This window comes from Oikopleura dioica, chromosome XSR (assembly GCF_907165135.1).
Source record: "Oikopleura dioica chromosome XSR, OKI2018_I68_1.0, whole genome shotgun sequence".
NCBI lineage: Eukaryota > Metazoa > Chordata > Appendicularia > Copelata > Oikopleuridae > Oikopleura > Oikopleura dioica.
This window is the reverse complement of record NC_137294.1, coordinates 8463892-8476325: the sequence shown is the minus strand read 5'-3', so window position 1 is coordinate 8476325 and position 12434 is coordinate 8463892. Positions and strand designations below refer to the sequence as shown.

Sequence of the window (12434 nt, the reverse complement as noted above, 5' to 3'; positions counted from 1 at the left end):
CAAGAGCTGTGCAGCCGAAAAAGTACCGATCGGAGGCCAAATTACCGATCGCAAGGGGCGTATCATCGAATTCAAAGATGATCACGGAAAGAAGCACAGAATCGATGTCGGAACCGACCTCGGCAAAGTTAAAATCATGCATCCTTCCTCCGTAAAGGTGAGCTCAGTAATTCTTATGCGATGAATGAAATTCTATGATTCGATCTATATCTGGTTATTTATTTACTTAAGCAAATTTGATAGTTTCCGTAAAACTCAATTTCTTGTTGAAGAATGTCGCAAATAAAAAAATCGGAATTAGATTTTCCAAGTTGGAAACTTTACTGGAAAGCGCTATCGACTACAGTACTTTCGTTGATTTCCATGCGACTTCTCTTCCGTCATTTTGATGATTTCCTTGATGGAATTCTTGAATAGTTCGTTTTCCGACAAACGTACCCAAAAATTGAAGATAATGTCTAGGGCGTTGCAGACATGATTTTGCTTGGTGACTTGAATGAGTCTGGCATTCTGCGCAATTTGCACGTTCGCTACAAGCAAAATACTATTTACACGTACACAGGAACGATTCTTGTCGCTGTCAATCCATATAAAATCATCCCCGGTAAGTGACTTCATTTTACAATTCGATAGAAACGAGTATTTAGGCCTTTATGAACAAAATCAAATCGAAGCTTATACAAACAAAAGGATCGGAGAAAAACCGCCGCATGTTTTTGCTATAACTGACAACGCATACACAGGTTTGTGTCAGTTTGAATAGTTCAGGCTAGACAGAAGATTGTATATTTTTTGATTTCATTTAATTATTTCAGGAATGATGCGCAATAAGATGAGCCAATGCGTTGTTGTCTCTGGCGAGTCTGGTTCCGGGAAGACAGAATCAACAAAGCTGATGCTTCAGTATTTAGCAGCTGCATCCGGTCAACATAGTGCGATCGAACAACAGATTTTGGAGAGCAACCCAATCTTGGAAGCATTTGGAAACGCAAGGAATGGATTAACCAAACAGAAGGATATTGTCAATATCATATTGACAAACAAAGTTACTTTCTAAATATTGACCTACCATCAAATGGGCTTAATGGAACTTTTTGAGGCCAATATTTCCACTGCTGTCGTTTTACTTTCGCTTTGTTGACCTTAATTCTGTGTCGAATCCTAAATAGAACACTTCGAAATGACAATTCCTCGCGCTTTGGGAAGTACATCGACATTCAATTCACTCCATCTGGGCAGATTGAATGCGCCCGCATCGACGAGTACCTCCTTGAAAAGTCGCGTCTTATCTCGCAGCAAAGTGGGGAGCGAAACTTCCATATTTTCTACATGATGCTTTCTGGACTGTCTGGCGATACTCGACAGAAGCTTGGCCTTAAGATGAGTGCCTCTGAGTATTCTATGACGAAAGTCGGAGCGAATCTCAAACTTGACGGGTGGAACGACCGAGAAGAGTTTAGCAAAGTTGCAGCAGCAATGCGCATCCTTAATTTTAAAGAAAACGAGTATTCACGTATTTTCGAGCTGCTGGCTGCTCTTTTACATTATAGGAAAGGCTTTCATGTTAATATTTGTGAAAATTCCACATTAATTTACCGAATACGGTGGCGTGATTGTTATACTCCAGGAAATCAGAGCCATGTGTGTGATTTCCATCGAGTTAATTTCCATCCAGGTTTTCAATCAGAAAAATCACTTTTCCGATAATAAATTGCCGTGGAATCGACGTATATTTTTACACCTACTTACGCCTAATAAAGCAATATCCAGCTTCAGGAGACTGTGGTGGACAATAACGATGCTACCGCGGTTAAAAACAACTCAGCACTGGAACATGCTGCGCGACTCTTAGGCGCATCAACCGACACTCTCAAACTTCAGCTAACAGAACAAACTCTTGCGATGAGAGGCGAGACTGTCAAGTCCATCTTGAATATTTCGAAATCGAGAGATACGCTCGATGCTTTTATCAAAGGCGTTTACGGGCGATTGTTCTCCTGGATTGTCGATAAGGTCAACTCAGCAGTTGGCAAGTCGAAAAAGCGTAAAAACGATCCCTTTGGAGGGAAGTCCATCGGTCTCTTGGATATTTTTGGCTTCGAAAAATTTGAAAAGAACTCATTCGAACAACTTTGCATCAACTTTGCGAATGAAAAGCTTCAGCAATTCTTCGTCCACCACATCTTTAAGCTTGAACAAGAGGAGTACACCCGAGAAGGAATAAAGTGGGACAAGATTTCGTTTGTTGATAACCAGAATATTCTCGACTTGATAGCGATGAAGCCAATGAACCTGTTCGCACTTATTGACGAGGAGGCATTTTATCCTAGGTAATATTCATCTTATATTCACTAATCAACTTACTTAAAAGAGGAACCGACATTACTCTTTTGGAGAAATTGCGAAACAAGCATCAGGGAAGTCGAATTTTCGCAGCTTCTACCAATTCACGTGACCAGCTTTTCACAGTTATTCATTTCGCTGGAGACGTCACTTACAACACTGGCGGATTCTTGGAGAAAAATAGGGACACCTTCCACGCTGATTCTTTGTCTTTGGTTGAGAACTCAAGCAATAAGTTTTTGGCATTCTTATTCAAGAGCGAAATTAGAGCAAAATCATCTGGCACTGGAAATAAGAGACCGAAGACATTACTGAAGCAGTTCACAAAATCAATGGACGAGCTAATGAAGACATTGACATCATGTGAGCCGTTTTTCGTGCGATGCATCAAACCCAATGAAACCAAATCCGCGATGGTCTTTGACAGACAACTTGTCCATAGACAGCTGATGTACTCTGGAATGTTAGAAACAATTACGATCCGAAAGGCTGGATACCCGATTCGATACGACTTCGACTATTTCACCGGTCGATACGACGTTTGCTGTGGAAATCTACGCCACAATCCCAACTTTACTCCCCGAGAAAAGTGTCGAGAAATTCTATCCAAGGTCTTGCCGAAAGAAGATTGGAAGGTCGGACACACAAAAGTGTTCATGAAAGGACCTTGTTACCATTATTATACTGCTAAATGTATTACGACTGGTTTGCTTAGATTCTAGTAATCAGGAAAATGATAAATTTTTTTTATCATTTATTAGATTTTTTTTATTGTTTACAGACTCAAAATAATAGTTAGTATCAAAGATAGAATTATAGTTAAAACTATGCTATTTTTTTGATAACACGATGTCTCAGATGGCCAGGAAGTTCGAATGGAAAGAGCTCGAGAAGAAGCCTTGCTCAAGTACATCATCACCATTCAACGCTCTACAAGAGGGTGGCTTCGACGTCGCCGTGTTAAGGTTTTCAAACTTTTTTCTTCAAACTCGAGCGTGCATTTTATAGAGACTGAACGCAACAATTTTGATGATCCAGACACTGACTAGAGCTGCTCAAGCTAGAGTAGCCTACAATCAGATGAAAGTCGGCTACGCCCGCTTGCAAGCGGTTTGGAAAGCACATAAACTGCAGTACAAGTACAACAAAATTCGCAACTTTATCATTCGGCTTCAAGCTCGTTCTCGTGGCTACCTGATCCGCAGCTCGAGATTCAAGAGAAACGACGCGGTCGTCATCATTCAGTCTTACGTCCGAGGACTTCTTGCCAGGCGCTATCACAAACGTGAGATGCAAAAGAATGAAATACAAAAGTTGCCAAAGAGCGAACAAAAGGTAAGCAAACATTTTAGTATGCAGTTTTAAGGTGATATGTTTTAGAAACGAATGGCGGAATTTGATGCTGAAGAGAAGAAACAGCTGGCTGCTCTGCTTGCAAATAAGAGACGCTTGAAAGAGGCCCAGAAAAATGATCAAAAAGGTTTTACTTGAAGTGTTTTTTTTATACAAGTCAACTTTGGGTTAAGATATTGAGGAGATCGACAATATGTTCAAAGATATTGAAAATGGAGTCGGTGACTTCGACGATCTCGACGATGGCAATATTGAATACATAGAAGACGCAGACCATGGAGTCGGAAACCAACAAGGAGCCTTCAGCGATGACCTCTCAGCGTACACGTTCATGAAATATGCAACAACGTATTTCACGTCTGCTGTCTCTCATACGCACTTGAGGCGCCCGCTCAAAGGTTGCCAATGATTTTAATACTTTCTTCAATTTTTAAATAGAACCGCTCTTGCACCACGATGACGAAGTAGATCGGTCAGCGTCTTTGTCGATTTGGATCACCATCTTGCGCTTTATGCTTGATATGTCTGAGCCGCGTAACACAACGACTACAGATAGTAGACCCGAGTCAACAATCATCCGATTGCAGAGGTTTTAACTAGAATCTTTGAATAAAACTCAAATGATTAAGAATAATTGGTCGAGCGCAAAAGACCAAAGCAAAAGCAATGATGGAAACACAGAAGGGACGAAAAACAAGAATATACTCCGCTGCAGACGGATTCCGAGAATTTACTGACAATAGAACAACTCATCTTACCAAAATTCAGTTTATCATTGGAATGGGAATAATAAGACCTGAGCTTCGAGATGAGATTTTCTGTCAAATCTGCAAACAACTTACACAAAATAGAAACAGGCAAGGAGCGCAGCGTGGATGGATGCTTATGGCTTTGTGTGTTGGCTGTTTCGGGCCTAGTGAAAAGTTTGAAAAATACTTGAGGTGCTTTTTGCGCGAAAATCAACCAAGACATTACCAATACTACGAGGGAAAGTTAAACAGGACACTCAAAAACGGAGTTCGTCAATGGCCTCCAAACACCGTAGAAATAAGAGCTGCTCGCAATAGAAAGCAAATTCAAGTACGCGTATCCCTCATGGACAAAACTGTCCATCAGGTGAAAGCTGATAGTGCCACCACTGCCAAAGAAGTTTGCCAAGAAATCGCATCACTTGCAGGCCTAGATGAGGGAACTTATGGGTTTGGCCTTTTCATCTCCATTTTCCAGCGTGTATCTTCACTTGGCGGAGGCCGTGAACATCTCATGGATGCCATCGCTCAGTGCGAGCAAATCTCTGTTGAGCAATCACTTGCGGCCGAAAGTGCTCCCTGGCAGATTATTTTAAGAAAAGAGGTCTTCTCTCCCTGGTACAACCCTATGGTCGATTTACGCGCTTCTCAGCTTATAAGGAAACAAATTATCTCCAGTTTGAGTTATGGCGAATTTCCGAATGTAAACGACATCAAACTAGCGAATCTCGCCGCTCAGGAACTAACAATTCAATGTGGCGCAACTTGGAATGCTGATAAAGCAGCAAAGGTGGTTCGTGAAATCGTTCCTGAAGCGAAAAGAAAAGCTGAAGGCCCTGAAGCTTGGAATCAGAAAGTGAAAGCGGCTCTTGAAAAGTTAAAGAAAGAAAATCAACTGTGGAAAACATCATCGATTTCATCGGAGCAAGTTCAAGCTCATATGCTGAGGCAATGCCGCAAAGATTTTACTCTTCCATTCTCACGCTTTTTCCAGATCAGACCTGTTTCGCGAGATGCCAAATTTTTATCCTCAGAAGGAACTGATATGCTTATCGCTGTCAACTGGATGGGTGTTTTTATCGTAACAACGACAGAGAGTATCCTGGCAAAGATCCGATTTTCAGAAATTCGACAAATCGAGCTCATTCGAAATGTACGGGACGTTCCTTATGGATTTACTCTCGAAACAATCCAAGAGAAATCCTACCAATTCATTTGCAGCGCCTGCGAAGACATAGATGAAATAGTAAATACTTTTGTTGAAGGATTAAGAGCGAGAAGTCAGTTTGCAGTTGGAAAAACTGACCTTGCGCAGCACATGGTTCAAGAAGGAGACCTAGCGTTTGCTCGTGGTGACCTTATCATTCTCGACCAAGTAGCAGGAAAAGCTCTACTGGGCGAAAATGAAGCTCATGGAAGAAACGATCGAACTGGTTTTAGTGGCACTGTGAGAGCCGAGAATGTTTGGGTTGTTCCAACGTTGCTCAAGCCGGACGAAGAGCTTGTGAAACTCTTCAAGATGACTGATGTCGAGCTTGAGCGACTCAATCGAAAGACAATGTCAGCTGCACAGATGGAACAAACAGAGTCCAGCGCAAAATACTACACTTTGCAAGAATATGCTCAGGACTTTTTCAGAAATGAGAGCAAAGGCAAAACCTCACGAGTAAGTTCATTAGAAAATTGCAAATACGTATTAATTCTGGCGATGAAATTGCGGCTGAAATGTAACGGTATCTAATAGGGTGTTATTGCATTCGATAAATCAAAGAGTCAGGCATCATGGGCGAAATCTACACAACCGATTACACAACCACTCCTTATTAAAACTCCGGACTACCTGACATCGGATGCTGGGCATATGTTTTTGGCAATTTTGAAATATTGTGGTGATCATCCGGCTGGCCGCACAGTCAATATAACTGACAAAACGGATCCGATTTTCAATTTGCCATTGAAGAAGAAAGAACTTCGAGATGAGTGCTACTGCCAAATTATGAAACAACTCACTCGGAATCCCAAAAAAGCTTCTGAGGAAAAAGCTTGGAAGCTCTTCTGGCTTCTTTGTGGTCTAATGCCACCGTCGGCGCAGCTTTATCCCCACGTTAGTCGCTTCTTGAGCTCAAGAAACGAAAATACGATGGCAATGGAGTGTTCGCAACGACTTTATAGGTAATTTTTTTGATAATACTATTGGAGAAAAACGTTCTTTTAGAGTTAATCGTAATGGAGCTCGGCGAATGCCACCGCACTCGACTGAGGTTGAAGCTATTGAAAATGAGACTACTCAAATTTACCATTTCATTCACCTTGGCCCATCGCAGGAACTGAAAGAAGTTTTTGCCCTGGACTCATCTATGCGAGCTGGCGACCTAGTTTCCCAAATCGCGAAACGTCTGCGCATGAAATCACACGAAGGTAGCCAACAATATCTAAAAACAGACATTCACTGATGTTTCTAGGATTCTCATTGTTCATTTTCATCGCTGACAAGATGATTGCGATCAAGGACGACCAATTCTTCTTCGACGTTATCCGGGAGCTTTCCGACGCTTTATCCCGCTCTGGTCAAAGTGCAGCGGACTACAAAGTTCATTTCATGCGAAAACTTTGGATCAGTTTTATTCCTGGCAAAGATGCTGTCTCTGATAAGCTATTCAATTTCCCTCAAGAGAGCAAAAAGTACCTCCGCGGGTTTTACGATGTCGATCAAAAGAAAGCGGCTGAGCTTGGTGCTTACCTATACATTGCCTTCTTCGACGAGTCTCCCCTGAACAGACAGGCGCTTAAGAAGGGGCAAATAACGACCGAACTTGTTCCCCAGAATGTAAGTTGCTTTCGTCAAATCTGATGACTGTTGATGTCAATTTAGTCAAAGTTCTCAATGGATAAGGCACGAAAAGATATTGAGAAGCAACTTTCGAATCTGGCGGGAGTTTCTCCCGACGATGCAAAATTTAAATTCCTCAAAGTGTTGGTTGAGTTCCCCAACTTTGGCTCGACATTTGTTGAGTGTCGCCAGTTTGGCGATAGCACGTTGCCCGAGAAAATCATCCTTGCTATACATAAGCGTGGAATCACCGTGTTAGATCCTGTTTCAAAAGCCGAGCTCATGAGAAAAGTAACTTTTACTATTAAAAAATTACTAAAACTGCCTAGGGATATTCTGAAATAACAAACTGGTCATTTGGAGAGACATATTTTTCGATGTCATTTGGAAACTTAATCAACGGTATAAAAAATGATGAAAACAATAAACTCAGCATTGTCAATTTCAGGTTCTAAACTGATATGTGAGACGACACAAGGATACAAAATGGAGAATCTTGTATCCTCATATATCAAACAGTTGGAAAAGACCATCAAGAAAACGAATGCCAAAACGAAATCTAATCTTTAAACTGTGTTAGAAGTTTTTTTGTATACATAATGCTCAACGTTTTAATGATTTAGCTGTAAATTTATTGCGACCTCATTTTCTATCAATCCCTGCAGCTCAGCGATAAAAAAAACACGATGATGCGATTTAAATAATGTCAGTTATTGAGTTCATCTTGGTTGAAATTCAGCACCTTGCAAACAAATTTGAAAAAAATATTTTTTCTGTTTTATTTTCACTTGCCGTCTCTCCGGCACCGGCAGTCGCTCCAGGTGTCCATAAGCTACCAGCGTTTCACTGGCGAAATTTTCGCCACTTTTGTAAAAAAGTCAATAGAGTAAGTCGATCTTCGATTCTTTTGGAAACTCTTTCATGACAGGTATGACTATCATTTGGGCTCTAATTTGGGAGGGTCTTCTAAGGTAGAGGCCGTGGCAGAGGCCGTGTCAAGGCATCAGGACTGAATGAAGCTCAACTTGAGGAAGCTGTGGGAAAGGGATATCGATTGTCATTATGTGATATAATTTTTATCAGATAAACTACTGGGCTTATAATAAAGAATTTGTCCACGTTTGTAAGTAAAATAGTTTTTGTGTCCTTATAAAAAGCGAAGTTGACTGTTGGTGGAGGGAAGCTCGCTCTGTTCCAGCTGTTCCTGCTGGCGAGAACAACCCGGCGTATGATGACCCATCAGAAACACCAATAGACACTCCATTAGAGACTCCAATTGAAGAAGCATCTTCGGACCTGATTCCCGTACCTGAAGTTACTCTTGATGTTACTGCTGATCATTCAGCTTTTCCGGAGCCCAAAGATCTGGAAGATGACTCTTTGTTGGACGACAATTGCCCAACCGAGTTGTTTGCGCTTTCCTCTTCTACCGACTCAGAAGATCGACGAGCTGTAAGAAAGATGAATTTGAATTCAAATAATATTTCTTAGCAAATTTTGGAGGAAGCAACTATCCGTCTTCTCAACGCTGACAAGATCAGAAAGATGAACGTGGATGAATATGAAGAAGATCGAAAAATGGAGAAGGTCTATAAACGTAGAAAGATCGCTCTTCGATCTAACTACTTCAATATCTCACTGAAGATGAAGAGTCTTTACATGTACCGAGTAGAATGGGGAACTAACGATAGATATGCACCCATCCTCAAGTCTAATGAAGAACGCCATGCTGCTTTCATGGATTTCTGTGGACAGTACATCAACATGGATCCAAACGTCTCTGGCTTTGACAAAACTCTCGAGGACAAAAAGTCAATTCCGTCCTACGATGGAGAAAGCGCATTTTTCTACCATCATGAGATGGAAAAAATGGTAGAATATATTTATCAGTCCTTATTTATTCGAAATTTAGGATGTCTTCAAAGATTATGTAAAAGAAGGGAACTGGAACGCTGCCATCAAGGGCTTGATTGAAAAATCCGAAGCCTATGAGCATACACATGGTATTGCTACTATGCAAGAAACTTGGAAGAAGGAGATGCAGATTAAGAACGCCTCTATGTTGCCAAACAGCGAAAAGAAGCGAGTGTTTCTCGCAATGAATGTACGACATCAGCCTAAAGGCGCACGGTAATACAGAATTAATTTCACTTCATAACGGTTTATAGTAACATGCACGATTATACAATTCTGATTACTAAAGTGCGAACAATTCATGCTCAAGAAATCGAGGACTGCGCGAGCGGAAAGATGCACTCTCAAGTTGCTCTTCAAGGTAAAAGCGCAAGTTTGATTCTTCTTTACGGACATTTTAGCAATCGACTGCATCTTCCGTGCTGCCTCCATTTCTCGGGACTACACTAGGATCAAGCGAACTCTTTATTCCAGCGATCCGGCATACAAGATCGACCCTAAGTTTTCCGGCGACGGTAATAAATTATGATAAATGTTTCTGCATTCGGATATTCAGGAAAATTCATTTGGCTCGGAACGCACCAAACAGTGAAGCCAACTAAATGGAAGTGTTTTGCTTTGAACATCGATCAGCATGCTGCAATGTTTTACAACCAGCAAAGTGTGAAAAGTTGGTTGGTAGACTTCGCGGGCGGCGAGAAAGCAGCATGCAATCCCGACGTATGGAAAAGAGCTTCGGTTGAGCTCAAAAACCTTGAATTCTGCACCAACTATGGGAAAGTTACTCCCCAGAAAATTCATAGCCTAAGCGCGAAGAGTGCGCGGGAATCGACTTTCGACAGAGTAAGAAACTCTGCAATTTCTTGAAATTTTACTTGTTTTTAGAATGGGACAAAGTTGTCAGTTGCAGATTACTTTGCGGAAATCGGGAATAGGGTCGAAAATGCAAATTTTCCCTGTATAAAGGTTGGCACCGGCAAGCGAGAGTCGCTTTTTCCAGTTGAGAAGTGCATTCTTCTGCCCAACCAAATAGTTAAAGGTAAATATTGATCATCAAAAGTTATACAATAATTTAGAACAGAGACAGTCTCTGGCCTTTCAAAAACTTGGATCCTCCGATCGTGTCGGACCCTAGAGAGACTAGAAAAAATATTATTTTTTTATTCAGGGGCGAATCCGAATGATGTCCAGGCTCTCATCAAGGAGGCAGCGAAACCTCCGAAAGATATGCAGGAGCGTGTGGAAAAACTAGCGAAATCCCTCAAAGGCCAAATGACTGACTTTTTGGAAGATTATGGCCTGGATGTTGACGTGAGCAGGATGGCAAAGACGAATGGGGAGTTGATTACCGCGCCAAAACTGGAATCCGGTGACGGGAATCTTAATCCGGTGATGGGGAATCTTAAAAGTTTCAAGAAGGTCAAAAAGGCCGCAAAAATTAAAACATGGATCATCGGCTCGTAAGTACTTTATAAGGATAAATCTATGAGAAGTAAAAGCATTTTTGAAGGCCAAAATTATGATATGATGATAATTAAAATATAAGGATTGGAATGGATGATCGACACGCGCCACGGAAGAGTGACTACGACAACTTCAAAACGAACTTGACCAAGAAGGCTAAAGAGATGGGGATCCAGATCAGCGGAGAAACTCTTAACGATACCCATTTCGGCAAGAAAATCGTTGACATCGACAATTATGGGTGCGAGAAATTTTTCGAAAATTGCAAAGGTGCTGGTGTCGATCTGGCAATAATTGTTCTCCCCGATAGTGGATCGGTAGGAACGGGTATGCAATGATCAGCTAATAATGTAATTAGATCAATGCTTTTAGAGAAATACGCCATGGTAAAACGTGTTTCCGAGTTATCGTTGGGCGTGATGACTCAGTGCATCAAAAAGAAGAACTTTTGCGGTAAAGGCAGGCCTCCTACTGGCATTGACCTTATGACTGCTGGAAATTTGTTGATGAAGATCAACCACAAAATGAATGGTATTCAATCATTTGTGAAAATTGCAATAAAATCATAAATAGGAATCAATGTTCGAGTGGAGAAAACTAACATGATCCATATCTTCGATGTCCCGGTTATGGTCGTCGGAACTTCTATCAGCCACTCAGCCTCAGGAGGCCCATCTGTGGCAACTATGACTGCATCAATCGATGCTGCTGGCGCTCGATATGTTGGCTTTGCATCCCTTCAGGGAAAGGGCCATAAGGTCGAAGATATGTGCGAGCTTATGAAGAAATGCCTTACTGCGTTTCACAGAGTACTAATCATAATTTATTCAAGATCAAACATTTTAATTCAAGGCTACTAAGAAAAAACCGATGGCCATCATTTATTACAAAGATGGATTAGGAGAAGGCCAGTTTGAAGATGCTCTAAAGTACGAGGTATCTCAGATTCGAAGAGCCTGTCGAGAAATGCCCGATGGTGATGGTAAGATTGATAAAAGATGTTTTAAAATACGAATATATTTTTAAAAGGGGGATACCGTCCTGGTGTCACAATGATCTCGGTGCAGCGCTCCCACCACACGAAGTTCTACGTGGAAAAAACTGCGGACGGAGAAGGAAAAGCGGCGAACATACCTGCAGGAACAGTCGTAGAATCAGGCCCTACAAGCCAGCTGTTCTATGATTTCTATCTCTGTTCCCATGCGGGAATTCAAGGCACGTATTTAATTTATAAGCATCTAAACAGATAATATTTAGGAACATCGAAGGCAGCTCACTATATGGTGATGCATGATGAAAACAGCCTCTGCCCTCACGCCTTCCAGGTACAATTTCTGTATTCGATCATCTTAAAAAATATCTAGAACATGACTTACGCGCTCTGCCATGCTTATGCTCGCTGCACGCGAACTGTCTCCGTTCCTATTGTCGTTTGCTATGCCAAGCTTCTGACTGAACGGGCTCGATACTGGCTCAGAGATCTTGGCTTCGGGTAAGGCGATCTGGTTTGAATCATCTTATTTTTAATCCAGGGATACGGGCTCTATGAGCAGCGGCTCAAGAGGAAAGGGCGGAAGAGAAGATGATAAGAATAAAATCTGCAAAGTGCACAAGGCACTCTCCTACCGAATGTTCTTTACATAGGTTGTATGCCTATGCTGCATTCTGTAGGTCCAGAATGATCATTGCTGAACCGTGACTTTGATTTATCAATCTGTTATTGATAGTTTTTTTTTTGTCATTTATTAAAGTAATAAATAAACGTATACTAAAGAGTTAAC

At 41.4% G+C, this 12434-nt stretch overlaps 3 protein-coding genes across 3 annotated transcripts; all 3 read left to right on the top strand.

Annotated features, from left to right (window-relative positions):
* Positions 1-26: 26 nt before the first annotated feature.
* LOC145709147 (unconventional myosin-VIIa-like) lies at positions 27-3065 on the top strand. Its single transcript, XM_081786829.1, has 7 exons — positions 27-157; positions 463-604; positions 648-743; positions 816-990; positions 1167-1604; positions 1761-2330; positions 2372-3065. The coding sequence occupies exons 1-7, from the start codon at positions 137-139 to the stop codon at positions 3063-3065; spliced, it is 2136 nt and encodes a 711-aa protein (XP_081642955.1). The 5' UTR covers positions 27-136.
* Positions 3066-3201: 136 nt separating this feature from the next.
* Positions 3202-7970, top strand: LOC145706608 (unconventional myosin-VIIa-like). Its single transcript, XM_081784029.1, has 12 exons — positions 3202-3308; positions 3352-3678; positions 3724-3823; positions 3870-4094; positions 4135-4285; positions 4326-6111; positions 6190-6617; positions 6661-6863; positions 6908-7272; positions 7318-7566; positions 7605-7677; positions 7724-7970. Exons 1-12 carry the CDS (start codon positions 3219-3221, stop codon positions 7843-7845), a joined length of 4119 nt encoding a protein of 1372 aa, XP_081640155.1. The 5' UTR covers positions 3202-3218; the 3' UTR covers positions 7846-7970.
* A 467-nt stretch (positions 7971-8437) lies between these two features.
* LOC145710356 (protein argonaute-4-like) lies at positions 8438-12433 on the top strand. Its single transcript, XM_081788093.1, has 16 exons — positions 8438-8727; positions 8767-9147; positions 9188-9405; positions 9444-9550; positions 9591-9704; positions 9746-10032; positions 10075-10228; positions 10358-10649; positions 10736-10980; positions 11026-11184; positions 11227-11462; positions 11506-11635; positions 11683-11868; positions 11911-11978; positions 12018-12145; positions 12186-12433. The coding sequence occupies exons 2-16, from the start codon at positions 8821-8823 to the stop codon at positions 12295-12297; spliced, it is 2763 nt and encodes a 920-aa protein (XP_081644219.1). The 5' UTR covers positions 8438-8727; positions 8767-8820; the 3' UTR covers positions 12298-12433.
* The last annotated feature ends 1 nt before the right edge of the window (position 12434 follows it).

Excerpts from the sequence above, each read along its gene's own strand:
- LOC145706608 (XM_081784029.1), top strand. The coding sequence starts at position 3,219 with ATGGAAAGAGCTCGAGAAGAAGCCTTGCTCAAGTACATCATCACCATT. Across the intron at positions 3,309-3,351 it reads TTCGACGTCGCCGTGTTAAG|AGACTGAACGCAACAATTTT; the intron begins GTTTTCAAACTT and ends TGCATTTTATAG. Across the intron at positions 6,618-6,660 it reads TGTTCGCAACGACTTTATAG|AGTTAATCGTAATGGAGCTC; the intron begins GTAATTTTTTTG and ends ACGTTCTTTTAG.
- LOC145709147 (XM_081786829.1), top strand. The coding sequence starts at position 137 with ATGCATCCTTCCTCCGTAAAG. Across the intron at positions 605-647 it reads TCCATATAAAATCATCCCCG|GCCTTTATGAACAAAATCAA; the intron begins GTAAGTGACTTC and ends ACGAGTATTTAG. Across the intron at positions 2,331-2,371 it reads GAGGAGGCATTTTATCCTAG|AGGAACCGACATTACTCTTT; the intron begins GTAATATTCATC and ends CTTACTTAAAAG.
- LOC145710356 (XM_081788093.1), top strand. The coding sequence starts at position 8,821 with ATGAACGTGGATGAATATGAAGAAGATCGAAAAATGGAGAAGGTCTAT. Across the intron at positions 10,981-11,025 it reads TAGTGGATCGGTAGGAACGG|AGAAATACGCCATGGTAAAA; the intron begins GTATGCAATGAT and ends CAATGCTTTTAG. Across the intron at positions 11,636-11,682 it reads AGAAATGCCCGATGGTGATG|GGGGATACCGTCCTGGTGTC; the intron begins GTAAGATTGATA and ends TATTTTTAAAAG.